Source organism: Phocoena sinus, chromosome 3, assembly GCF_008692025.1.
Source record: "Phocoena sinus isolate mPhoSin1 chromosome 3, mPhoSin1.pri, whole genome shotgun sequence".
NCBI lineage: Eukaryota > Metazoa > Chordata > Mammalia > Artiodactyla > Phocoenidae > Phocoena > Phocoena sinus.
In genome coordinates, this window is record NC_045765.1 from 45,189,538 (window position 1) to 45,216,795 (window position 27,258).

At 52.5% G+C, this 27,258-nt stretch overlaps 2 protein-coding genes across 5 annotated transcripts in view; both read right to left on the minus strand.

Annotated features, from left to right (window-relative positions):
• SYNPO (synaptopodin) overlaps positions 1–27,258 on the minus strand; it is a 77,871-nt gene that overhangs the window by 8,331 nt on the left and 42,282 nt on the right. For 3 of the 4 annotated variants that reach the window (XM_032625767.1, XM_032625769.1, XM_032625768.1), the window contains 2 exons: positions 23,770–26,108; positions 15,957–18,727 (listed from right to left, as the gene is read on the minus strand). In XM_032625767.1, coding sequence (XP_032481658.1) covers positions 18,023–18,727; positions 23,770–26,108 — 3,044 coding nt within the window. In that variant the 3' untranslated portion in view covers positions 15,957–18,022. Of the gene's footprint in view, positions 1–4,758; positions 4,769–15,956; positions 18,728–23,769; positions 26,109–27,258 lie in introns of those variants that run through there. The other variant, XR_004349080.1, reaches the window with a different exon arrangement.
• On the minus strand, positions 805–14,240 carry MYOZ3 (myozenin 3). Its single transcript, XM_032625772.1, has 7 exons — positions 14,077–14,240; positions 12,253–12,314; positions 6,135–6,289; positions 5,091–5,144; positions 4,848–4,986; positions 4,242–4,404; positions 805–1,007 (listed from the first exon to the last, which is right to left on the minus strand). The coding sequence occupies exons 2-7, from the start codon at positions 12,281–12,283 to the stop codon at positions 839–841; spliced, it is 711 nt and encodes a 236-aa protein (XP_032481663.1). The 5' UTR covers positions 12,284–12,314; positions 14,077–14,240; the 3' UTR covers positions 805–838.

The window sequence follows — 27,258 nt, forward strand, 5'->3', positions numbered from 1 at the left end:
ACACCTGCCCCCATGACAATTCTGTACCTTTGCACTTGCTGTGCACTTGCCAGGAATGCCTCCCCATCACACTCTCCCCGTCACACCCCCTTCCCTTGATGGACTGTCACTCCTCTGCGGTCCCACTTGAATCCTCTGGGAAGCTTCCCAGAATCCCACCCCACACGCAGGGTTAGAGAACCCCTCCTCTGCTTCACTGGTACTTTGTTCCTCAGTAGTCAATTAGCGTGCTTTAGGGAAAATTAAGATGACTTCCTGCTTTACAAATCTGTCTCCTCTACTGTCTTTTCCTCCCTAGGCTAGGGCCTGGGCTTACCACACCCTCTCCCTGGAGCTGGCCCAGCGGCTAGCACACAGTTGGTGCTTAGTAACAGCGTAAATAAGGACCATCTGTGTCTCAGTAAGAGGAAAATCTAATTATCAGAGTGATTCACCGGTAAATAGGCGGCTAGTGAGCTCCCTGCCATTGGGGCAGCGTAAGCTAGACTACAGGAGCAGGAAAGAGTAGAGGCTTGGACGTGAAGTCAATGGTGGTTTGGATTCCTAAAGATACAAACCGGGGACGAATTTTCCTGGAATCAGCTGGGAGTACTGGTTACTAACAGAGACCCTCCACTCAGGAGATTCTGATGCTGCAGGTTTGGGATGGGCCAGAAATCTGTATTAAAACACCTCCAGGTAATTTTGAAGCACACCACATTTGGGAACTGCTGAACTTCGTGACCTTTGAGGCCATTTGTGTGTGTGATGGTCCTTCGTAAACTGTGAAGTGCTGTCCACGAGTCTTGGCTCTAGGTGTTACCCGAACTCTGAGATGGGGGAATTGAAGCGGCTGGGGCTACAGCTCCTCAGACTCTGGGAGGTTGCGGACCCAGCCCTGGGCCACCCTGTTGAAGCTGGGTCTGAGGCGGAGGAGTTCCAAGCCACTGGTGAGCTCCAGGACGAAGGGGGTGCCTGCCCTCGGAATGGTTTCCCCCACCAGGGCTCCTCCAAAGGGCACTGGCGTCCTGGGGAGAGAAGAGCAGCAGGGGAGGAAGGCTGTGTGGGAAAGGGTGGCGGAACAGACCTGTGGGTCTCCATGGGCAGCCCCCTCCCCTCCTCTCTCTGGGCCTCAGTTTCCCTGTTGCTCAGCAAGGTTTTGTACTGTCTTTAACAGGTTTCTCCAGCTCTGCCCATTCTCAAATCTGCCCCTAGTGGGGATGGCTTCTTGCTTTGAAATAGGAGTGAGGTTTTCAGTGAGAACTGGCTTGTCCTGGCAAAACTCTAGGTTCCTGTTAAGGAAGGTCCAGAAGGGTGTAGAATTGGAACACAGTTTTTCCCTCCTCTTGTCATCTCCCCTTAAAACAATACATCACAGGCTGGAGAGAGAAAGGAGGGTTAGAAAGAACACTGAGAATCAGAGACTACAGTTTACCACAGAGACATGCCACTTCTCACCCATAAGACTGGCAAGAATAAGTGATTTGGTAATGGGGCAAAGTTAGCGAGGCGGTGGGGCAAAGTCTCACTCATATACTGCTGGTTGGAGGGTAAATTGGTGTTGCTCCCTTGGAGGGCAATTTGGCAGGATCTTTTTTCTTTTTTTTACATCTTTATTGGAGTATAATTGCTTTACAATGGTGTGTTAGTTCCTGCTTTAGAACAAAGTGAATCAGTTATATATATACATATGTTCCCGTATCTCTTCCCTCTTGCGTTTCCCTCCCTCCCACCCTCCCTATCCCATCCCTCTAGGTGGTCACAAAGTATTGAGCTGATCTCCCTGTGCTATGCGGCTGGCAGGATCTTTTAAACCTGAAAATGTGAAATTCTGTCAACCAGCGCTCTACCTGTAAGCATATGGCTTAGGGAAGAGTATGCACAAGGAAGCAGATATGAGCAGCGATTAGTGACAGACCAGAAACAAGCCATACGCCCACTGGCAGAGGAATGGATAAGATAAATATAGTATATTCACATGGCAGAGTACTATATAGCAACTTAAAAGGAATGAAAAGAGATATAGGTATTAGAAAGAGGAGACTGAAAAAGCATAATGTTGCGTGAAAAAAGCAAGCAAGTTACAGGATGAAATACAAAGTAGCAAAACACACACACACGTGCACACCAAACAATGCTACATCCCCATAGGTACGTGGCTGCTGGTAGAGAATATTCTCTTGTAGAGAATGTTCTGAAAACATACATACCAACCTGACAACAGTGTTCCCTTTGGGAAGGGAGCTGGGATTGGAGCATGGGGAACAAAGGGGCCCTACCTTTATTTGAAGTCGCCTAGTGTTTTTTTTAAAGATAATATAAATACATGATTTTCAAACTCTTTTTTAATTTTAAGAGAATAAAAAGCATTGCTCATTTAGTGTTTTCCCTGCAGCCTGGGACCAATGGAGATATCGGAATGCCTGCTCTGGGGTAAAAAGGCAAACCTTGGGCCAGAGCCTGGGTTCCAGCCAGGACAGTGTTTCTGCCTGGACCACCACAGCTGTGATGGCAACAGCCAGGGCCCCGCAGGAACAGGCTGGGCTGTTTCCAAGTCAAGCAGGCCTCACGGCTGGGCCCTTGATCAGGAGCCCAGAGCCCCGGATCCTGAGCACAGTTTGGCCACCAACACTACAGTTCCTTCTCTCTCTGCCTCAGTTGCGTCTTCCATCCCAGGAGGGGTCTGGGCTCAGGGGTCCCTAAGACCCTCCTTATTTTTGTGGGAACATGCCTCAGCCTGTCAGAGCTGAGGCGTGAGATGGATGGGGCTGCGACCTGCAATGGCCAGACTGGAAGCTGGCTGCTAGCACTGAATGTCAGCTGAGGGTTTTAAAGAGCTGGACAGGCAAGGGTGTGAGGGCCCCAGGAGGAGAGACAGCACAGTCCTGCCCGGCAGGAAACCCCAAAATGTCTGCCAATGGCTCGTGGTTCACACGAGGCCTGTCGGGCCCATTCTTGCCATCATGGTCCTCCCTGGCTCTCAGCTGTTTGAGGGCAGTCACATGCCTCCTGAGCAGTCTCTTCTCAAGGCCCATCACTCCCAGTTCCTTCAGCCCTTCCTCAGAGGGCTTGGTCTCCAGGCCTAGCAAGACAGACACAGTCTCCATGTGTGGTCTGAGCAGGTGCCAGAAGCGCTGGACTGTGGCCTCCTCTCTGTGGACCCTCCACTTTCTCGCTTAATCCAGCCCAAGCCGGAGGAGCATTTTTCACGAATAGCAGCACACTGAGGAAGCCAATTGAAATGCAGTTGAAATGCATCCCCCAGCCCAAAGCCTTCCTTCCTGCCAAGCTCCTGTCCTGACTGCTGTGATTTGTTTTCAGGCCCCCAGGGCGGGATGTTAAATCTATCCCTTTTAAATTCTCCCCTGTTGGCTTTTCCAGCCATCATTTCAACCTGTAAATAATAATAATAATAATGGCAGCTACCATTTATTGAGAGCTTATCACTTGCCAGAAATTTTGCCTAAGGCCTCTCATGCCATCCTCGCGACCATCTTATGAAGCAGGTACTGTAACAGTCTCATTTTACAGGTGGGGAAAGGGAGGCCCAGCGAGGTTAAGCCACTTGCCCAAGGTCACACAGCCAGGGGTGGAGACTGCATTAAGCCCTCGTCGAGGGCCCACGTGCTAAACACTATGAGCCACTGCTTTGTGGCTCTCACCTCTGGTGTCCAACATTTCACTGCCACTCCCCACAGCGGTACAGCCTCAAGATCGCTTTCTAGGCCTCTTCCAGACCACTGATGAAAGTGAGGAGAACGCTGAGCTGGCCTAGGACTAGTGAGGTCTGGGGCCTCCACCCAGGGAAGGACTCGCACCTTGATGTCCATCAAGGAGATGGCACACAGCAGTGATGGAGAATAAGCACCTGGACTCTGGAGTCAGACAAAACCAGACTTGGATCCCAGCCCCGCCACTGCTTCCTTGCTTTGTGATTTTGGGCAGATTGTTGATAATCCTCTTCTCCAGCAGAATAGGAAAAACTGTGGCACCTGCCCCGCCCTGTTGTGGAGGAGAATCCAGCAAGGTGTGTGCCACATTCACCCATTTATTCCCTGTACATTTATTGAGCACTAGTTAGTTGTACTAAGGCAAGAGCTCTACTGAGTTTTAGCAGGGGCTCAATAAATATATATATAAGGCGATGGGGTAGAGCCCGGCCTGTAGAAAGCGCTCAGAAGATGGAGCTACTGCTGTGGTTGTGACTGGCTCCAGCGCATCCTCCCTCCAGGTCTCTCCCTAAGCAGCCCGCCTTGTCTTACTTGTTGAAATTTCGATACTCCGCCAGGCTGGGGGTATGACTTCTGCCTTCGCCCAGGTCGTCCTGGTAGCTGACGAACTCCTGCCGTGGGCAGCTGTAGCCCTTGGGGATGGCCGTGTGGTTGAACTTCTCGGGAGGGACGCCCTTCAGTGGCTCGGCATAGCCTAGTGGGTGGAGCATGGCACGTGGGAGGTGGGCGAGCGGGACGCCTGGGCTCCTTTTAACCTTGCCGCCACGCCCCGCTGCAGACACTGTTTGGGGGGGGGCTAGGAAAGGGGAGTTGGGGGAGGGGGTGGAATGTGATGCTAAAGTTGCTCCAGCAAAGAGGACCCTTCCCCATCCCTGGAAACAAGGAGGACGGAGCAGAGGAATGGCAAGTTGGGGCACAGACTCTAGTCTTGCCTCGGACCCTGGCTGGCTCTGTGACCTTGGCGCATTGCTGCGCTACTCTGGGCTTGTGTTGGGTCTTTGGAGTGGGGTGAGTGTGTGTGTGTGTGTGTGTTGGGAAGGAGGTGGACTAGACGCTCTCTGGATGCTCTTCCTGCCCCACCGTGGAGCTCGCCCACGCTACGGTCCCCTGGTCCTGGGACGCGGGCAGGCCACTTACCTGGCGCCAGGGCACTGGGGCTGTGGGCACTCACTGGCCGGGCGGCTGTGGGCTGGGCATCCTCAGGGCCCCCGGGCCCTGAGGTCGGGAAGATGTGGAGCTCAGAGCGGTAGTTCTGCCCCTCGGAGCTATTGGCAGCCTAGGCACAGGGGCGGGAGCTCAGAGGTGGTGGACCGCGGAATCTGAGCTGCCTGGCCCCTTGCCCCAGGCTTCCGCCACTTCGGGGTCTCTGTCCATGCTCACCATCCCAGGTTCCGCTGTTCCGGTCACCTTCTCCTTGGCGCTTCCTGCCACGAGCTGGGGGGAGGGGAGGGGCAAATAAACCGCAGGAAGGCTCAGCGGAGCAGGAGGCCAGGGTTCTCCCTCCACTAAAAAAAAGGCAGGGGGTGGTGGGAGGTCATAATCCTAGAGCCCACCTCCCAGGGATGTTTTTGGGGGAGGATGAATTAATAGTGTAGAGCGCTAAACCCTGGAACAGAGAAGTGCTCTTATATACGTTAGTTGCTATTATAGTAGTTGCTATTATAGTATTGACCCTGGGCATATAATATTTAACCTCTCTGAGCCACAGTTTCCTTCCCTGTGAAGTGAAGATGATGATAATAATATCGCTCTCTGATCATTAAATGAGATGATGCCTGCAAACTGCTTAGCTAGTACCGTCATAAGCACGTAGCAAAGGTAGGTGTTTTGTCATTTTTATTATTCTGCCACATCGATCCCTCTCATCGTCTCCTGTTTCATCCAGAAATTGAGTGGAGTAGGATGAAAGTCCCCTGAGTTCATTAGAAGTACCTGAAACTGCCTGCCACCTTTTTGAAGCCGGGGGACAAGCCATTCTTGCCTCCTTTCTCTACCAGCTGACTGTCTCGTGGCCTTTGCCTTCTTCCAGTGGGAAAAAGAGGACGGCATTCTGCATTTTCCATCTTAGATCAAGCTCAAGTGTAATCTAAATCCTGCTTGCCGCAAATTCAGCCCAGAGCACCTGACTATTCTTCTGCACTTTTTGTAGGAGTCAGAGTCCCTTCACTCCATGGGGCATCCTGTCCGATACACTTTAGGTATTGTATCTGGGGAAAGGTGCCTAAAGGGCTAACCCTTTTCTAGGATCACCTAGCAAGGCAGAGGTCAATCTGATGGCAATATCACAGCTGTCCCCGGCTGGAACTTGAGGGACCCCCCCCACAGAGGGCAGAAGTCCTATCTGGCGCATTGTTTGGCTCTAGGCTAACGACTGGCCCTCTCTGGGCCTCAGTTTTCCTGTGAACACAATGAAGGCTTACTCACCACACGCGGGCTGGCTGCAAACTCAAAGGTGAATTTCTGCATGCGGCGCTGTCTCTTCTGGAAGAGGAGGGATCCTCGGTTGTTACGCAGTGATAGCTCTTCCATCATCAAGTCCTGGGGCACGCTCAGCTTCTTGCCCAGGTCCAGCAAAGGGACTGCCCAGAGAGGCCAGAGGGAGCTCTTACTACCAAACCCTCAGGGCACTCCAGGTTGCTGCCTCTAAGGGGACCTCCGCACAGCACCGTCCACTGTGTATGAGAGTGCCGATTTTGTCCCACACTTGCTGACCCTGGGTGTCATTATTCTTAGGAATCTTTGCCCACCCAATGGGCGGAAATGACTCCTCTGTGTTTAATTATCATGTGTTTGACACTCAGTGAAATTGAGCATCATTTCAGGTGTTCTTTGGCCGGGTATATTTATTCCATGCATTTCCCATGCAGCTCTTTGCCCATAGGGGTGGAGGTAGTGGGTAATGATCAGATTCTAGGTATCTTTTAAAGGTAGGCCATGGGTGTGGGCTGTGAGAGACAGAGAGAGAGGTGTGGGAGGTAAAGGCAAGGTTTCTGGGAGGATGGAGTAGCCGCTCTCTGAGATGGGAAGGCTGGAGGAGGAGGAGATGTGAGGAAAGACCAGGCATTCCGTTCTAGACATGTCTTCTTTTAATGTTAAAATAGCCTTTTATTATTATAAAAACAGCATATAAGTGCATTGAAGAAAGTTAGAAAATATAGACATAAAAGAAAAGAAGGGCTTCCCTGGTGGCACAGTGGTTGAGAGTCCGCCTGCTGATGCAGGGGACATGGGTTCGTGCGCCGGTCTGGGAGGATCCCACATGCCGCGGAGCGGCTGGGCCCGTGAGCCATGGCCGCTGAGCCTGCGCATCCAGAGCCTGTGCTCCACAACGGGAGGGGCCACAACAGTGAGAGGCCCGCGTACCACAAAAAAAAAAAAAAAAGAAGAAGAAAAACACCATTTTCTACCATCCAGAGGTTGCCACTACTGACACTTTAGTGTATATCCTTTTCCGTCTTTTTCACTGACTATGTATTCATATGTGACTTTTTAACCAAAATGAAATCATAGCACAGCTGCTTTGTAACTTTTTATCAGTTAAAGATCTCCACCTTTCCAAGTGAATGAATTTTTTTTATATATAATGCCTAGTCTATGTTCAAACTCCCCTAATTGTCTCCAAAACTGAGTATAATGTTTGAAGAGCCTTGTAGGCATCCCAGCGGAGATGCCGAGTAGGGAGCTGGATATATGAGTCTAGTGTTCATGGGAGAAAATTGACCTGGACATAAAATTTGGGACATCAGGAAATACAAATGGTATTTGCTGTTGTTGTTTTTTTAATGAAGACTGTCCCGTTTATTTCTTTTCTCATAGTTAGGACCAGTCATTATAGCCATGTAGACGGATTCCAGGGCTGATGACCGTCCTTAGTAGTTTGGTAGCCCATCCATATCCTTGATGCTTTCCCCACCAGCAAAACACATACTTTTATGTTGGCGCCACAAGGGAAGACTTTTGGAAGAAAGGAGTGTCAGCATGGTGAGGACGTTGGTAGGAGAGGAAATGTATGGGCAGCACGGGAAGACTTGTCATCTCTACAATCAAACACACATAGGTTCATATTCTAGCTCTCTGAATGGTATTTGGAGCCTGGAGGCTAGGTGAGATCTCCAAGGATATGAGAATGGATAAAGAGATCCAAAGACTGAGCCCCGGGGCCTCCAACATTTAGACTGAGGAGATGAGCCCCAGCCCTGGAGCCTGGGAGAAAACACCCAGCAAGTTAGGAGGAAATCTAAAGACTGTGGTGTCCTAGAACCAAATGATGAAAGCGTATTAGGCAAGATGGACTGATCAACCGAGTCAAATGTTACTGATATGTCAAGTAAGAGGAGGGCTGAAAACTGACCATTGTATTTAGTAACATGGGGTTATTATTGGCAATCTCCACAAAAGCAGTTCCTGTGGAGTATTTGGGCGTGAAAGCCTTATTAGACAGAGTTCGAGATTAGAGGACAGAGGAACAGTTTGACACAACACAAGGAAGCAATGAGCCAAATCTAGGATGTGGGACGTTCTACAGGGCAGGTGGCCCGGTGTCTTCAAAGGAGTGAATGACATGGGAAAAAAGGAGGCGGGGGCAGTGTTTTAGATTAAAGGAGATTTAAGAGACATAGCTACCAAATAAAAACAAGGGCCCTTGAGGGTACAGTTATTATGCTAAGTGAAATAAGTCAGATAGAGAAGGACAAATGCCATATGATTTCACTTATAGGCGGAATATAAAAACAAGCAAACATAAACCAAAATAAATGATCAAACCAAACCAAACATCAACAAACATGTAGATACAGGGAACAGAGTAGTGGTTCCCAGAAGGGAATGGGGGTCGCGGGGGAGGGTGAAATGGGTAAAGGGGATCAATTGTATGATGAAGGATAGAAACTAAATTTTTGGTGGTGCACATACTGTAGTGTATACAGAAGTAGAAACTTAATTCTGTACACGTGAAACTATCAATATATAACGTTAAATATGAACCAATGCTACCTCAGTTAAAAAGTGGCTCTTATTTGGATCCCCGTTAACTAGAAAATTGGAGCAAGTTGACCATAGTACTGGCTATTAGATAGTATTAAATCAACATTTAATTTTGTTCAGTGTGTTAATATCTTTGTGGCATGTAAGGAAATGTCCTTTTTATTACTTTCTGTGAAGTATTTGGGGGATGAAATGACATGCTCTTTGGGATTTGCTCTGGAACCCAGGAATAAAAGGAGGACCACAGGGATTTGCACTCTCAACTTTTGTGTGTGTGTGTGTGTGTGTGTGTAAGTTGGTTAATAAAATGTGAAAAAGAGAGGAGGGAAGTATAGACAGCTGCTTTGAGGAGGTGTGCTCTGAAGGACCATGGCTGGGGGCAGCTGTGGAAGCAGGAGTGGTTTGCTCGCTTGTTGGTTTGCTTACATGCTTGCTTGTTTTTAAAGAGGGAGGAATAATAGCATGTTTGTTAGCTGATGAGAAAATCTGACGATGCGATAAAGAGAGGGGAGAATTACTGAAGGAATGTCTTGAGCAGGAGAGAGGGCAGGGAGGGTGTTCAGTGCCCAGCAAGAAGGGTTGGCTTCACACAGTGCAAGGAGAGTTCATCTATCGTATCAGGAAGGAAAACCGAGAACAGGGACACAGATGCAAACAAGTGGACAGATGTGGAGGCGGGAGCTTGCAGAAGTTCTCTTTTGGCCACTTTACTTTTCTCGGTGAAATAAGAAGCAAGGTCATTAGCTGAGAATGAAGGTGGGGGAGGAGGTATTGGAGGCTGGAGAAGAGAGGTTGCTAAAGTTATCTCAGAGAACAGTAGGGGAGAGTGAATGGGTCAGGGATGGGTGATGTGGTCACCAGGCAACAGTGAGGGCCATTCAGGTGCTGTGATTCATCCCATTCAATGGAATCCTAAACAGCGTTTTAAAAAAGGAGGCTGATGTTTCTTTCATCCTTACAGCAAATAGAGAGACAGCACCTTCTACATGTTAGGATCAGAAAGAAATCCACTGTAGATTAAAAGGGGGAAAAAAGGAAATTTCAGAAGAATCTGTATTCTAACATCCCACTCGTATATTTTAAAAAATAAACACATGTTTATGTATGCATTGAAAAATCTGCAAGGAGATATGCCAAATATTGGCAGTGACAATTTGGGGACCTAGGAAGGAGGAGGGCTGGAAATTGTTTGCATTGTTTTTGTATTTGAACAAGAAAATGTACTGCATATTTAAACAGATGAAAGACCACATATACCTAAATACATAATAAAAGTCCCCTGGCATCATATTCTCAAATGCTGTTCAGCTGAACTGAGCTCAATATTAAAAAAAAAAAAAAAAAAAAGCTATAGATAAGACCTATTTGACTAAACAATTCCACTTCTAGGCGTTCGTCCTCGGGCAGAAAAGTTGAAGAAACATGCCTGAAGATATACATACAAGGATGTTTACTGCAGTGACCTTTTGAATTGTGAAAACTGGGAATCAATCTTGCGGTGCATGCTGCCCAGATGCCCTTTATCAGTGACTAACAGCTCACAACTGCCACCTCTACAGAGAACTGCCCCGGTGAGTAGAGGCTGCAACAGCCCCCTTGCTGAAGATGAGATGAATTCTGTAGGGCAATTAATTTATGCTTTGGAGCCCACATCCTTACTTAGCAATTTCCTCTGCCGGATTGTGCTTTTGTCACTTCCCTTCTCCTAGGAGTGGGAGCTCAACAAGTCACTTGTTTGGGAATCCTCAGGCTCTACTCCTAAGGGTCCCAACCTGGGCTGAGCCTTCATGGCCTCCCTTAGGGGATGTGTGTGTGTAAATATATATAATATCTTATATGCTGGGGGAGCGAGGGGAGGGGAGGGGTGAGATAAGTCATACTAGGATGGAAAGAAGTCTGTGGTGTGCCGCTAAGTGAAAAAAATTTAAGATGACGAACACAGTGTATAGTATTTAGCCCGTGTGTGTGTTTATATAAACATGTTTATATATGAACAGAAGAAGGATTTACACAAAACTGTTAACAGTGGTTCTCTCCAGATGGTTTTTTTATGAGGAACTTTCACATTCAAAGTCATTCATGTCTGCTTTGTCTGAATATTCTATAAAATGAATGTTTCATTTATATAACCATGTGGTAAAGGAGCAGTTTTGGAGACAGATCTGGGGTCAAATCTCAGTTCTACCACCTACTATATATGTGACTTCCTAGCTTCTCTGACCCCTGTTTTCTCATCTGCAAGATGGGTGTGATCGTATCTAACTTACAGAGTTGTTGTGAGGGTTATATATATAACGAAAGGTACAAATGCTCTTAGCACAGTATCTGAGACATAGTGAGCACACAATAACGGTAAGTGTTTTATTATTATTATTTTACGATGGCTATCTTTCGGCGGTGACACCATGAGATTTTTTCCTTTCTACTTTTCTTTAGCTTCAAAATTGTCCTTAATTAATACCTTAGCAATCGTCAACAATTCACGTATTTCCAGTCTGGCGTAAACGTTGTGTGTCAATATTTGGGGGTCTGTAACTAATTAATTACTTAGACAAGAGAAAAGAAAATGCATTGCCTGATTCTTCTAGTTAGCGCATCAGTACCTCACAAAGCTTGTGTATTTCAGCACAGAAAATCATGGAATAAAAAAAAAAAAAATGACACCAACAAAAGGAGGCAAGAACATACAAAACAAGTTAAAAGTACGACTCACACATAAAGTCATACACATGATTAAATACTTCCTAGAACACTGAAGGAGTTAAAAGTGCAGCAATGCCCTTAGACAGGGGTTTATCAGAGCTTGGTTCACTTCCCACCTGCATCAGAATCACCTGGGTACTTGGCTAAAAGGCTAGTGTATGGCCTCCTCCCCAGGTCCCCTGAATCAGAATTCCTGGGGGTTGGTGCTGGGAATCTGTATTTTTAACCAACAACGCCATGTCACTGCGATTCACAGTGAAGTTTGAGAGTCCTGACTTAGCTAAGTTTGTTTTTAAAATATTTGAAATGCTCTAAAGTAGGCCAAATCAACAGACTCCAAAATTATGCCAAGAGGTTTTGTAAAGTTGGTAATCATGTATTTTAGATGATTTATGCATTGGATGAATGTGCTTTTAAGTGAAATGGTTTGAGATCGGGCAGCCTATTCCTGCCCCCCTGCCCCGCTCTCCCCTGACCCCTTGTCTCTTGCCATGGGGGCTCGGGGAGACGGCCCAGTTAAAACAAGCAGGGGCAATCTATGGGACGCTTGGGCCATTGTTAGGATTGAATCTGGGGCCAGAGCCCTCAGAGCTCTATTTGGGGCTGAGGTAAGGACTTAGGTGGGGGCAGGATCCAGTCTAGGGCACTCAACCTCAGCTCTTGGGGGTGCGGGCATCAGAGCAAGGCCCTTCCCAGTGCTGCGGGAAACTTCCCAGCCCAGGCGGCAGATTCCACAGGCCGGCCTCGAACTCACACCTGTTTGCCCAGGCCTGGGGCCAGCAGGCCTGAGTGACTGCAGCCTGGGAGCAAGAAAGCATGGGATCTGAGGAATGCTCACGGGCTGGGTCAACCGTACCTGGTTCAGTGAGGTCCCCCATGGTAGTCATTACCGGCCCCTTCTGCTCCTTGGGAATCGTCCTGTGGAGGAGAGACTGCCACAAATGGTCCAGGCTGCCTCCGTTCCTCCCCAGACCTCCCAATCCTTGGTCTACCCAGCCCCGGCCCTGCGCAGCCTTGGCCCACACCAAAGTCTCAAGCAAGGGTGTCTGAGCTGGAAAGAGGAGGCTGAGGTCCACGGAAGAAAAAGGAGATGCTCAGGGTCACATAAATCTGCTTCCTTGGTGCTAGGGAAGCACACCGCATTGGGGGTAGTTTCTGGGACATTAGGAGAAGGGGAGGCGAGGGTCTCTGACTGTTGTTGTCCACTGACTCAAGTGAGCGCTAATCAGAGGCTGAAAGAGGTTGGAGGTTGAAGTCAGGGGGAGAGGAGCACGGGTGGTTAGGCTGAAGCTGCACTGGGGTCTGCGAGGTGCGCCCCTCCTCTCCTCAGGACTCGGCTCTGAGGCTTGAGGGCGCAGGCTGGTCCAAGGACACTGAAAACAACCATCAGCCCCCTTCCTACCCCCGTCCTTCAGTTCACTTAACATGGTGTCCTTTTCTCCCTCGCTCCTTCTCTCCCTCTTCCTCCATCCCCCCATTTGCATCTTATGGCATGTCCCAGGAATCTTGGAGGTGATTTACAAATAAAATGAGGTCCAAAGCCCCAGAGTAGCCCTGCAGGCCCCAAGTCTAGATCCCCTAACTCGCCCCCAGGAGAGAAGGCAAAGTCCTTGAGCCTCCTGATGGCCTTACCAACCCTTGTACCCTTCTGCTTGGCTTCCAGGTTTTTCTATATTTCTTCTTTTAGAAAAACAATCTGCCTCCATCTGTGCCCCCCACGCCCATACCCAGCCCCGGGTCCGTGGGCACTGAGCTGGACGGCCTGGATTCTAATCGGTGTCCCTGACTCCCTCGGTAACTGTGAGCAAGTAGCTCTCCTGTAACCTGAGGAGAATGGGCTACATCGTGGGTATCCATGGATGTGCTTCAGGGCATACACGGACCCCCTCAAACTGTGTGCAAACATGAGTACACATGCATTCCTTGGGGGCGATGCCCACGAGCTGGTGGCCGGTGCTCCATATGGGACCACTTAGGGTTCCACAGTCCCCGGATCTGTTTCTTGACAAACACTCTCCTTACAGAAATTCACAGACATTGGGAAGGACCCCGCCCCTCATTTTACAGACAGGGACCCTGCTTCCCTCTATTGCTGAAAGATCTTGGAGTCCTGAGCAGAGCCATTACCTACCCCAACCTTGAACCCTAGCCACCCCCTCTCCATTTAACCCAGAGTAACCCAGAGCTTAGAATCCCTCCCTTCCCAACTCAGGATCCAGGCTTCCACGAGGCCCCACCCTCCCCGGACCCCCTCGGGCCCTTCCTCTGCTTACGGGAAGGGGCTCTGGGAATTGGCTCCCCCCCACTGCCCACCCCCCCACAGCGCCTCGAGCTCCCCTTGAGTCCTGGTACCTGAGAGATGGAACCACAGTGGGCAGGAGGGAGTGTCAGACCCTCAGATTAACACCTCTGTTGGGAAGCTGAGAGTTGAGTGGTCGGTGTCTGTGCAGGCGGTCATCAGTGAGCTGGGTATGCCTTGCCTCTGGCTCTGGCCTCAGCTGACGAGAGTTGTCCTTGCCTTGTCGTGGCTCATAGCCTTATTTCGGGCTGCAACAGGATCCAGGGACAGATGCTAAAAGCACCAGGCCCCAGGGAAGACAGGTGCCCCGGCAGCAGGCCCTTGCAAACAGAAGGCCTTGCACACGTACAGTACACATACGTATGCACACACCAAAGTCACCTGGAAACGCTGAGTGAGTCACCGGTCCCCTGAGCCTGCGAATTGGATCCTTAGGGCCTAGATCGGGGCCTGGTAGGAACTCAGTAGATATTTGCTGAATGAGTGATTGAATGGGTAGATTGATGAATGAATTGTCCCCCAGTAACTTTGCTTGACTTGTTCATTCCTCCTTTCCTTTCTTCCTCTGCTTCCTTCCTTCCTCCCTTCTTCCCTCCCTCCCTCCCTCCCTCCACCTTCTCACATTCTCTGAGCCTCTCTCTATGGACTGAAAATAAATAAGGCAGGGCTCTGTCCTCAAGGAGCTCAGCCAGGCCTGTGTCAGACCTGTAAACAGCCTTTGCGCCGCATCACGGAAAATGATCTGGGAGAGCCAGGGAAGGGTGCCACCAGCTCGGCCTGGGGATGGGGAAGGCCTCCCAGAGGAGGAGACATTTGCGCTGGGCCTTGAAGTCTGAGTGGGAGCTCACAGGCAGAGAGGGGCACGGGCACTGCAGGCTGAGGCCATGTCACACATAGGATGTGAGGGGCCAGCGAGGAGAGCTAGAACTAGGGGCTGGGGTGGTGCTGAGAGATGAGGCCAGACAGGTGGGCAAGGGCCAGATCACAGCAGGCTTTTCAAATGTACAGTGTATCTTATAAAAGGGCTGTTGGAGTTTAAGGCGGTGGAACGGAGCAGTCACGTGGTCATTTTCCAAAGATATCTCTGGCTGCCCTGTGGAAAGTGGGTTGGCGGGAGTTAGTCTTCAGGCAGGAGGATTTCACTGTGGTCAGGTGAGACCTGGGAGTGGCTGGACCAGGGAGGCGACAGAGGGCATGGAGAGGAGGAGAGGAGCTTGAGGGGTATTTGAGGGATCACCAGGTCCCAGTTAGAGACTGGATGTGGGAGGTGAGGAAAGGGCCGCTCCCGTTTCTGGATTGCATCATTCAAGGAAAATAATGGTGAGGAGTAGGGGGAATGGGGGCAGCTTGGGGTTGGGGGCAGAGACTGAGTTCAGTTTGGGGTGAAATTGGTTTGGCGTGTCTGGGCACCAGGATCACCAGTAGGCAGGGGGATACTGTGCTCAGGAGAGGGTCCTGCTGAAGATAGAGTCAGAGGTGCACTAACCACTACCAGGGAAGGGTGGGACCAGCAGGGATATGCCGGGTCCAGGGCAGGGAGCTCCTGTACCTGTGTGCTGGATAGACTGTCCAAGGGCATATCTCTTAAGAAGAAGCCTGGACTCTGCTGTGGACCCCCTGAACTCAGCTTCCTGCCCGTCAGAGTCCTTTGCCCAGCCTCTGCAGGGCCTGAGCTTTTAGATAGGAAGGTGAGGGATCTTGGCCTCACCTGGGAGTGGGGCCCCAATCCCCTTCTCTGGGCAAAGGACGCCCCCATCAGGAGAGGAGCACTCCTGATGGTCTGGATCCTGAGTTCTCTAGGGTTGGCTGGACTCTGATGTTACCTCTTGTAGGGGCTCCTCCTCCTGTCTGAAGCCCTGACCTGCCATCAGGAAGCAGCCCCAGAGCACTGGGCCCTGATGCAGCTTGGCCCTGGCCACTCCAGTGACAGTGTCCTGGGGTCAGGGCCTGGGCAATACCACCTTGAGACATCACCTCACCAACTCACTCATTACACAGATAGGGAAGCTGAGGCCTGGAGAAGGAGTGGGTTTACCGAGGGTCACCCAGCTAGTAGATGATAGGACCAGAACTTCAACCCAGGGACTTCTATGGCCCAGAGTGTTTTCATTGTTCCCCATCTCTGTTCATGATTGTTACTTCCCAAGCTCCCATCCCATGTGTATCAAACATCCTCATCCACCCAGCATCCTATGGACTGTTCCATGGGTGGGGAAAAGGGAAGGGCTTTAGACATAGCTGAAAATGACACAGGAGACAGAAAGATGCAGGAAGCATTTATTGAGGGCCAGAGCTGAATTCTACAGGAGGCAAAAGGCATGACACAGGCAATTTCTAGTGGGTTAGAGGAGAGGACTGGGGGAGAAAGCAGTTACAGGGAGCGAACAGCCAGACAGAACTGCAGCTTCCCAAGGCTGCCTCCTGCTGGCTCTTTGTGGGAAATGCAGGTAGAAGTGGATTTTCTCTGCCACTGCATCAACTAGTGGCCTGATAGTGTCTTTGCTCTGAAAGAGGCCCTTAGCCCCAGGCTCCCATGCTACAGGGGTCCCTGAAGCAGGTGGGGACTTCAGTAATGTGATCACTCATCACTGACAAGTTGGAGCACCCTCTCGTCTTCCTACCAACAGGGCCTATGTTCCCAATCTTTAGGCCCTGGGAATCCTTTGGGATCAGTCCTTTATTCCAAAGCACCCCACCCTCACCCTGACTCCCATCCTAACCCCAGCTTGCCCTAGCCTCAATTAGGGGTTCCTGGTCTAAATCACCCTGAGGGATGGGTAAGTCTCCTCCTAACCCCCAAATCACCCTCTGTCCCTCATCTTTAGCAACATCCTGGTATCCTTTCACTTACATACATACCTTTGATCCTCAGCCAATTCCAGCCCCCCCACCCCACCAACCCTCACACACTTAGTTTCCTGAAACTGATATTCTGAACTTCTAGAGGGCACCAGCAGCCAACTCTGGAAACTATAGGACCGAGGTACATTCCTCCCTGTGTCCCTCCTGGGGATTGGAATCAGAGTCACTATAGCCTAAGGGACAGGCTAGGGCCTGCAGCCAGGCTCCCCAAGGTCACTGGGCACCAGACACTGGCTAGGCCAGAGTGTGATGGGAAAGAGATGAGGCAGAACAGGGCCCCATCATCTGGGCACAGTATGGATGCTGGGGCCTGAAACTGAAGAGTGGAGTACTTCCTAAGGAATCAGAAACATAGGCAGACTCTGGTCTAACCCCTCACTCACCCACCCAAGCTCATCTCCCTAGCCAATCCTCCAGCACTACTCTCCCTCCCTTCCTAATACTGTGGAATGCATTTCAGGACTGGAAGAGCCCCCAGAGGTCATCTGAGCCAGTCCATTCCCTACTAGAATCTCCTCTGTGCATCCTGGCCACTGCTTGCATACCACCCGTAACAAAGAACTCTTTGCCTCCCTCTTTCCAAATGGGCAACCTCAAACTCAAGGCTACCAGGTAAAGCCAGAGGATAACAGATAGCTCCGTATCAACTCTTCTCTGCCCAGCTCAGCTTTGAGCCCAGAGCCTGCCATGAAGGGGCCTGGAAGGGATAGATGGGTTGGAGACACCTATAGCATCATTCCTGGAGACCCTGGGAAGCCTGAATTGGGATGGAGAAAAAAGCCTGAGAGGGATCTGAGAGGAGGAATCTTCCCTCCTCTTCTCTCCAGAGAAGCCAGCAGGGCACCTTGAGCTGGCCTGGGAGACCCTCTCTAAAGGTCACCATGGTAAAAATAGAGCTTGTCTGGGAAGGGATGGAAAACAGCTGCTCCTGCCTGGGACTTGGTGCCAGGGAGGCAGATGGTCAAGCCAGGGCCTGGACAAGGAACTCAGGCGTAGGATCCTCTGAACACACCCCTCATTTACCAGACTCCAGAGATCAGAGCCAGGAAGGGGGGGGAGGGGAGGGGCGGGCGGAGAGTATGGAACCCTGCAATGCAGCAAGTCTAGGGGTCCATACATACAACACCCTGCCTCTTCCAAGGCACTAGTGTGTGTGTACTGATAGAAGGGGTAATTTAGAAGTTTGGAGATTGCCTTGGCCAAAGCTCTATTAAACAGATGGGAAAGCTGAGGAGCAGAGGAAGGGTCTTTCCCACAATGACTGAATGACAGAGCAAGGGCTAGAACCCAAGCTTGGATCACCACCCCAACCCCAAGCCCAGAGCTCTCCTCCCCTGACCCCTTATCTCTGGGGCTATCAAAGAGGCCAGACCCTTGGGGACATGGTGCTGGGAGCTCCCAAGCCCCACGACACTTTCTGGCTCGGCTCTCCCGGGGCAGGGATGGGGTGTGGGCGGGGAAGCCTTTAGGTGGTGCAGGAGGCCTCCGTGGGTAGGTTGCCACGCTTGAGCCTCAGGCTGCCGTTCCATCCGCGGGGACAGATGTTGTAGCCGAGGATGCCGGGCGACTTAGCCCCAGAGTCCTCGGAGTCGAGGGACACATCGGAGTCCGTGGGCGAGCGGCGGTAGGGGAAGGGCCTGGGTCGCGCGGGCAGCGGGCTCCGGGGACTAGCGCAGGGCGAGGGCCCGGCGGGCAGTGGGCTCCGGGGGATGGGAGCGAACGTTGTCCCGGGGTCCGCGGCCTGGCCGGGTCGGGACGGCAGGGGCGAGCGCATGCGCGGCGGCGGTGGCGGCGGTGGCAGCGCCCTCGGCGGGGAGAAGGGCCGAAGGCTCTCAGCGCCCGCCGGCCGCGGGGAGGCGCTCTTGCGCCGGGCCGCGTTGATGATGTTTCGCGCCAGGAGCGCCTGCAGCTGGCGGCTTGGGGGCCGCGCCTCGGTCTCAGGTCGCAGAGGGGATACGGAGCGCTCGCTCCACGAGGGGGACATGGGCGGCGGCGGCGGTGGCGGCGGCGGCGGCGGCGGCGGCGGCGGCAGCAGCGGCGGGGGGCTGCTCAAGCTGCTCCCGCGGCCCGGCTCCCACGGCCCCGGGCTCACCCAGCCGTCCAGGCTGCTGGGGGGCCGGGACGCGCCCGGCGTCCAGGGCGGGGAGGTGGGCAGGTTCTCTCGGCGGTCCTGGGGAGAGAACAGAGAGGGTGGGGGCAGGCGTTAGTGCTGGGTTCCTCTATACCGGGGTTTCAGAAGGGATCGAGTTGGCTGTGTCCATTGTACAGAGTCGGGAAGCCAGCGACCAAAGTCAGGTAGTGCCTGCAGAAAAACGCAGGTGCCCCAACTCTCATCTTTCAGGTGCTTGAACGAGCCCACGCTGCCTGCCCCTGCGCTTAGCAGGGAGGCAGATGACTGGCGGTTTAAGAACGCTCGCTTTGGAGACAGACCCCTTTGTTTACTGAATGAACTTGGGCAAGTTACTTCAGCAAAAGAAGCAACTCGAAGCCCCTGGGCTGCAGTTTCCTCCTCTGTGAAATGGGAGTATAATATCAGCATGTATCCTATAGGATTGTTGTGAGGAGTAAATGAGATAATTTACATCAAAGACTATCACAGTATGAGAAGGTTCCCTAGAAGAGAGTAGGTGCGCAATAGATGTTAGTTACCTTAAAGACATACTGGAATGATACACATGAAACTAACCAGAGTGCCTCTCTGTTAGGAAATGGGGTGAACAGGGCAGGGGACACAGCCACAGGAGTGGGAATAAGGCTTCTAATGTATTATATACTTTTTATACAAGTTTAAGGTTTTGAACCATATGGATATAATATCTATTCAAAAAATTACAAGCAAAAATATTGATCATTATTACTAAAGTTGGACTTAGGGAAAGGCCCTCTCTGTCTCAATCCCCCTGCCATGTTTCCATGGTCACCTCCTAATTGTTCCTTGGACACCTTGAACAGGGAGGAGGTTCCCACTGACAGATGGAAACATAAAAGGAAGTTGGGTCGTTCCTCCCTAGGTAGCACACTCCCCTCACTGGACTTCTTGCCAGCTTGGGGTGGGGAGTGTGGGTTCTGTGAGGCCAAGTTGGTGAACCTCTGTGAAGTTATACACTGCTCTGCTATACACTATCATACCTGCTTCCTACCCCTTAGGAACTTTCCAGTCTACAAAGTTCGGTCTCATCCTTACTCTCTCATCATATCCTCACAACAGTCTGCTGAAGTAGCTGGTATTATCACACCCATTTTACAGTGATGAAAATGAAGTTCAGATGTGTAAATAACTATCTGGTGTGTTCTGCCCCACCAGGAAATGTGTGTGACTATCTGTTGCTTAAAGGTGGGAGGCAGGCTTAAGCAGTTTGAACTGGTTTGAAAGTACAGGGCTTGGGGATCCAGGCCCAGCATGTATCTGCTAAACCATCCAGCTGTTCAGCCAATCAGATTCCAGCAACAAGCCAGTCCACTCGGTCTTCGATCCAAATTCACCAGCAGTCATCCCTCAGAGTCCAGAACTAGCCAGTCCATTCAGTGCCTCCTACTCAATCAAAATCTAGAACCTCTCGTAAGATCCATTCTCTCATCCAATCAGTAACCAGCCACAGCCAAGCCAGTCAGCTTCTCATTCAATGAGAATCTAATTTCTCCCAATCAAAAGGAAGCAGTAAAGTACATGTATTCTCCAAACAATGCAGCAGCTACCAGATGAGCCCAGACTCAGAAATGGAGCCCTTTAACCTATAGAGGAACGTATAGCAGTCTGAACAGATTTTTCAATGGGATTGGGAATGTTAGGAACCTCCCGGGGACATCCAAGGCCCCAATCATCAAGTAGGAAAGTTAAAGCTCAGCATGGGCTCCACCTCTTTTACTCCCAGGGTCAGAGTTGTGTATATGTGAGCAAGAGACACTGGGAGCTGCTGTCTGTGAGCCATCTCAGGAATCTTTCAGTGAGCTTGGCTGGGGGGAGCAGGCCCAAGGGTTCATGATCCAAGTCCATCAACAAGCACTGAGGCAGAGCAACCAGGGCTTTCAGCCAAGAGCAAAGCAGGCTGGGGCAAGAGAAGCTATGATAACTGTCTGAAATCTCCAAGGATGGTCTGCCTTTAGTGGCCACAAGGGGAAGGCTAGGGCCAGCAAGTAACAGAATTTACTTCTCAGAATGCCTGGGTTGGAATGTTGGGGGCAGTGGTAAGCAGCTCCTCACCCTTTGGAGGTGGGCCAGGGCCTGACCTCATCGAAACTGCCATGTCTGGGTACTGACTGTGTGCGTGTGCGTGTGCGTGTGCGTGTGTGTGTGTGTGTGTGTTGGGGGGCGGGGGAGCAGTCAATAATACAAAAAGGCTGCAGGGAATCAGAATTATTCACTTTGTGAAAAAGTTCCCAATGTACCATATACACCAGAACTCCTTGGAAATGCACATGGGTGAAAATTCAGAGAGGAGCACCCACTTAACCCAGCACCAGACCCAAAGCAGGACACATGTGTGGGGTGAAGGTGCGAGTAGAGCAGAGTCAGACAGGAACTATCAGAGATCAAAGAGAGCTAGCTCCCAGACAGCTTCTGTAATCCTCTTGTTGCATGGAAGGGGAGACTGAGGCCCACAGGTTGTCTAAGGTCACACAAGGAGTCAGATGCAGATCTGGGCCCAGCACCCATTTTTCTGGCTCTTGATGGCCGTACGCTCCTCTCCACGAGGGCAGAAACTCATTTTATGCAAGAGCCCGGCAGTGATGACTGTGGAAAGTGGCCGCATTTAGATAATGGGGGCGACGGGGAGTTGGGGGGGGGCGGCTGCTGAGGGAACCAGAAAGTATATATGCTCTGGCTAAAGGCACTTAAATACCACTTTTAAAGAATTCGAACAAACCTGGACCATAAGGGGCATGGGTTTTCCCCCGTGCTCTACAGGCTTTTTGGCCAAACTCTTAAGGAAGGAGAAAACAGAACATGATTTCCACAGGGTTCTGGTTCCCTCAGTGCTGACCCAGGGAAGACAGAGGGCAGCCCTCACTTTCAAGCCAGCACACATCTGTACCCATGGCAGATCCAGACACTCAGCAGACGCAGGCAGCACGTGGACACACACCACAGGCTCACACGCCGTAACTGAGCAGTCCCACCCCACTTCTCAGGCCAGAATTGGAGAGGAGGGAGAGGGCCCTGACCACCAGCCAGTGAGTGTGGAAGAAAGAAAGAAGCAAGACAGATTTGAGGCAGAGTATATTGAGAACAGGAGAGAAAACAAAGTTGAGGGAAGAGCTCAGCCAGCCTGATCACAGGAGCTGCAGGATGGAGGGTGGGCTCTTCCATTGCTGGCCCTCAGGGGTGGAAGGGAGCAGGGGTCCGGAGCATGGGCTTCACTCTGCCCTGGGAGGGGTTTGGCGTGAAGGAGCCGAGCTCCCTCGCGACTCTCCCATGCATGCCCCCACGTTCTGGGCAGAATGAACTCACTGGGAAGGCACCCCCTGTTGCCATGGAGACGAGCCGAGAGCTCACGAAAACTGCAGGCTCAGCCCGGCATGGGCACCGCCTCCACCACCCCTCGCCCCTCTGGGGAGCCCAGAAATAGGGCTGGGAAAGAGAAAGTGGGTGGTGCTCGCCCCCGGTCTTGGGAAGCTTCCATCTGAATTCTGCCTCTTGCGTCTATGTTCTCTAACCCCCACAAAGTGTGGTTTTGGGGGGCTGCAGCACATCAAAGGTGTCAGAGGTGGTGAGGATCTCAGACTACCTGACTCAAAACCCTCACAGTATGATGGGGAAACTGAGACCCAAAGCTGCACATGGAGTCCATTTTGAGAATCCAGATCTCCTAAGTCCTAGCCTTTTCTTCTAAACCTTAAGGTCTCCTTTGTCCCTTCCTTGAGCTGCTGTGCTCCTGCCCCAACCCTTGCCGTGTTCCCACCGTCTCCAGGCGATCCTGAGCCTGAGCAGTCCCAGCCTAAATTTCTGATCTCCTGGCCTCCTGCTGCAGCTCATTCCAGCCACACCCTCCCAAGGACACCCTTACATCTACTCACCATCTGTCCTATGGCAACTGTCCCATTTCCTTCCCCTCTCTTCCCAGGGGACTGTCTTATCACTTACAGGGCCTTCCTCCCAAAGCACCAGCCTGTCCCCTCATTCCTCACAGATTGTCCAGCTAGGAGGGCCCTCATCGTATAAATGAGAAAACTGAGGCACAAAAAGGGAAAGTGACTTGGCCAAAGTCGCACAGCACACGGCAGGCTGAGATGCCTCTCTCCTTGCGGCCCCTTCGCTGCACGTAGACGGCTGCTTTCAGTCGTGCAGATCTTGGCTGAGGTTGAAGGCAAAACAGCTGACGGATACACTGCTAGGGGCCTCTCTCCTAGCTGCACACCAACCTCTGCGCAGCCTCCTACAGGGCTCTCTGTCTCTCAGGGGTCCCCTGGGACCTCCCACATCCCAGAACGGTGAGGGCAAGCTAGGTCGAACCAGGACTGAGGTCTGGGATGAACTGCGTTAGCTGTCTTGAAAGCGGAGCTAGATGTTTGGAGCAGGCATGAAGGCAGCTGAGCAGAGGGCCAGGAAGAAGAGTGTCAGACAGCAGTGGTGGGCTGAGTCCTCATCCAGCAGAACCCGAGAGAAGAGAAAATGTGGAGGCCGAGGCAGAGGTCTCTGAAGCAGTGCAGAGGAAACAGTGTCCGGAAGGCAGAGGTGGGCGGAAGAGAGACCTGTGGAGGTGAGAATCCAGCAAGAGGCAGAGAGATGCCAGAGCTGGGGCCACAGTGAGGACGGCCCCACCGGGGTGGCTGAGGAGGCAGACCCTTGGCTGGCTGGTCCCACAGGCCAGGGCAGGCTCTGTATGCTGCAGAAGCCCCTCAGCAAGACGCTGGCATCCCTACAGCTCACCAAGGCCAGGTGAAGCCCCCCCAGCCTCGTTAGGGCCTGCCAAGGGAGTTCTCTCTCCGTGACCCTCCTCCCCCCGCAGTGGCAGACTTCAGATCCCTCAGACATGGAGTCGAACCACTCTGTGGTAGGGAAGGGGCGGCTGCAGCTCAGAGAGGGGAGGTGACTTGCCCGATGTCACAAAGCTAGCTGGTGGCAGCATCAGCCCTTGAGACCTGAGTCCCCATACTCCTGACTCAGCCCTGTGCCACTTCCTGCTCTCCATCCAGCCCTCGGAGAGCGGGCTCTGACAGGCAGCGGGATCCCTGTGGGGTCCATTACTTGAAGCAGAAGGAAGGCTTCCACACCTGAGCCTCGATCCCGGCATTCCGGGTGGAGAAGGAGGGCCTGGGGGCTTGCTTGGCTCGGGGAGACCACGCCCTGGAGGGAGACACGGGCGAGACATCACTGCTGTAGGTAGGGCTCACGGCAGTGGGCTGGAGGCCATCCTGGCCAGGGGAGGAGCGGGAGGGCCGAGGCAGGGCAGGCGACGGTGGGAGGGCTGCTTTGGGCAGGCTGGGCGCCAGGTCCAGGGAGCTCGGCTTGGCAGGCGAGGCGGCTGTGGGCGAGGACTTGGCAGGTTCCTTGATGGGTGAGAGGACAAAGAGCGAGGGCCGCAGCTGGCAGGGTGGCTGCCTGGAGGGCTCTGGGCGCAGGACCCCATTCTCAGGCAGGTAGCCGTGATAGAGGGAGGCAGGCGGGGTCCGAGCCGGGCTTCGGGACGCCACTCGGAAGCCGCCAGGCGCGTGGGTGGGGTACTTCCAGCACGAAGGCAGGGACATGGTGGGTGAAGGGCAGCGGGCCCGTTCCGCGTGGCCCGAAGACTCGATGACGTACTTCTCCATGCGGGACTGGCGGCGGGCGTAGAGCTCGGCCCCCTTCCCAGAGGCCTCGGAGAGGTTCTGGTTGGGTTTGGGCTTGGGCTTGGCCTGGATACGCGGTGACTTGAGGCATGAGGCCCACTCGGGGACAATCTCCTCGGCACCTGCGGGGCTGGCCCTGTCCCGGGGTGCGGGCTCCTGCTGGAAGTTGGAGGCCTCGGCCCCCAGCGCGAAGGGCTCTTCCTCCACGCCCATCTCCCCCTGGTCCCTCTGCCTCCGCTTCTCGTCCGCTGTCTGTACCAGATCCAGCAGGTCCGGATTCGGGGTCACCTTGGGCTTCTCCACGAAGGTGAACATGGATTTCCGGCTGCCCCTGCGGGCCATCGACTCCTCCAAAATGCCCGTCTTGCTGGCAGGAACTGCCTGGCCCTTTAGATGAGAAGGCTTGGGGTCGGCGCTGGGGTACAGGGCAGAGTAAGAGGGGGGAGACCTAACCCGGGAAGTCAGGGGGGCTGTGGACAAGGTCTCGGCATAGGTTGGGGGCGGGGTGAAGTTCCCCAAGGGGCGTCTCTCCAAGGCGGGGCTTCGCTGTGCCACGGGCCTCCTCTCCAGCATGGGGCTATGGGACATGATGTGTCTCTGTGGCCGAGGGCTCCTGTCTGCCACGCTGGGGGGCCGGGGAGCGGGACCCTTCTCTCCAAGATGTCGTCTCTCTACCATGGGGCTTCGTTCCATCTGGCTCGTGCCGCCCGGTGCCTGAATCCCAAAGGGCCTGGCCGTCCTGTTGACCACAGATGGGGGCTTGGCCAGCGTGAGGTGGACCTCGCTGTACAGTTTGGTGGGCGTGGTGGCAGCTGCCCGCCCGGACATCTCTTGTTCTGTGGACGCCACTGGGGCACCAAGCTGGATATCAATGAGCAGGGAGCTGGACATGAAATCTGGGGCTGGGGGCCTGGAGCTGGAGATGGGAGTCACTTCCCTGGAGAAGGTGCTGGTGGTGGTAGGTGGAGCCGATACCTTGTCAATTAGTAGGGTGCTGGATCTCACCTCCACAGCTGGCTCCTGGGGTTGCCCACCAGCACACTGGGTGCTGGGTTTGAAATCTGGCACTGCACCCTTCGGCGGGAGCTGTGCCTGTGAAGAATTCTGTTGGACGCTGGACAGTGGCAGGCTCTGCGGGGGGACAGTTGCCGGTGGGTTCTGATCGACATCTGTGGCTGGCAGGTTGTGGTTGCTGTTGGTAACTGGCGTGATGAGCGTGGCGCTGGGTGAGGGAGGGTTTTGGCTGGCATCCGTGGCTGGGCTGTGGACCTCGGCCGGAGGTGGAGTTGGGGGTGTCTGCTGGGCTTCTCGGTTCTGGGACAGGTGGAGCCCATTGGCCGTCAGCAGGGCCGCGTTCTCCTTTAAATAAACCACCAGTGGTACCTCCTCTTCCTCACTGGCCACCTTCTCCAGGTGCCGCAGCAAGTTGGCTTCCTCTGAGGGGCCCTCCATGCTGTGACCGGGGACCCCTGTGTCAGCGCTCTGGCAGGCGGGGTTTCTCGGAGGGCCTGGTTCAGGGAGGGAGGTGGGACTCAGGCTGAGCCCTGGGGCATGGCCTGTGGGGCTGGCGGGGGGCACCCTGAGGGACTCCTGGCCGGGCTTCTGTCCCCTCTGGCCGTGGCTCTCCAAGGTGAACTCGTTCACCCTCTGCCGGCGCCTGTTGAAGAGCTGGACGCCGCGGGAGTTGGAGCTGGGAGGGGTGGTCAGCTGGGCTGCGATCTGCTGGCTCCTCGCCTTGGCCTCTTTTAGATCCTTCTCGGTGAGGCTAGTGCTCCGGCCCAGCGCTGCAGGAGGGACAGAGGCCGAGTCAGCAAATGGGATTGCAGAGCTACAGGGGTACACACACAGACAGACAGATGGTCACCCATGCCCCACTACAGATGGCCTTTTCCTCCGGAATTTGATCTTTACTCACCGTGTCCTAGAATCTCCTCATAAAGATCCCTGACCCAACCATCATGGCCCAACTCAGATAGCCATGTAAAACCTTCCCTGATTACCCTTTTAGTATTAACTGCCCCCTTGTTTGGATTCCCCCTGAAGTTTGTTGACATGGCACTTTACCAAACTCAGCAAGAACACCTCACCCTCGCAGTCAAGGCCCCACTCCATCTCGGACTCATCTTGTCCTGGCTGGCTTTCTGTTCCTTGAAAACGCCAAGTTTGTTCCTGCCCCAGGGCCTTTGCACTTGCTGTTCTGTCTGCTTGGAATGATCTTTTCCCAAGTGGCATTCCATGTTGGTTCCTCATCGCTCAGGACTCACGTGAATGTCACCTCTCTGGAGGGGCCTTCCTCTATAATCAGCACCCCCCCCAACCCATCTCTTTGTTTTGTTTTCTTCATAGCATTCAACACAATTCAGTATTATCTTCTTTACACGTTTCCTTGTCTATTATCTGTCTCCCTCACCTAGAACGCAAGCTCTAAGGGGGAACTGAACTTGCTTGACTTGTTCATCCCTCTAACCCTAGCCCCTAGAATAGTGCCTGGCAAAAAGTGGGCACTCAGGAAGCATTACTGAGGGCATGAATGAACCTGCAGGATATTCATATGCCTAAGTGCATATCTTAGGGCCCTTTACACTTTCAAACTCATAGTATAGTCACTTCTTAACACTAACACTTCCTCTTTTTAGAATAGGTAATACATTTACATGGACTAAAAATTTTTTTTAACTTAAAAACATAAAAAAGTATACGGTAAAAAATGTCTCTCTACCTCTGTGTGCTCCACACCACAAATCAGGTAACAACTGTTAATAGTTTCTTCCAAGTCCTTGCAGAATTTCTTACCATTTTCATTTAAACAATCATTGAAAAATTCTCATACTTTAATGTTATAAAAGTAATAAATTGGGCTAATTTCAGCAGTGACTCTACTAGAACATTGCATTACCTCATTTTATCCTCACAAGAACACTAGGACACAAGCAT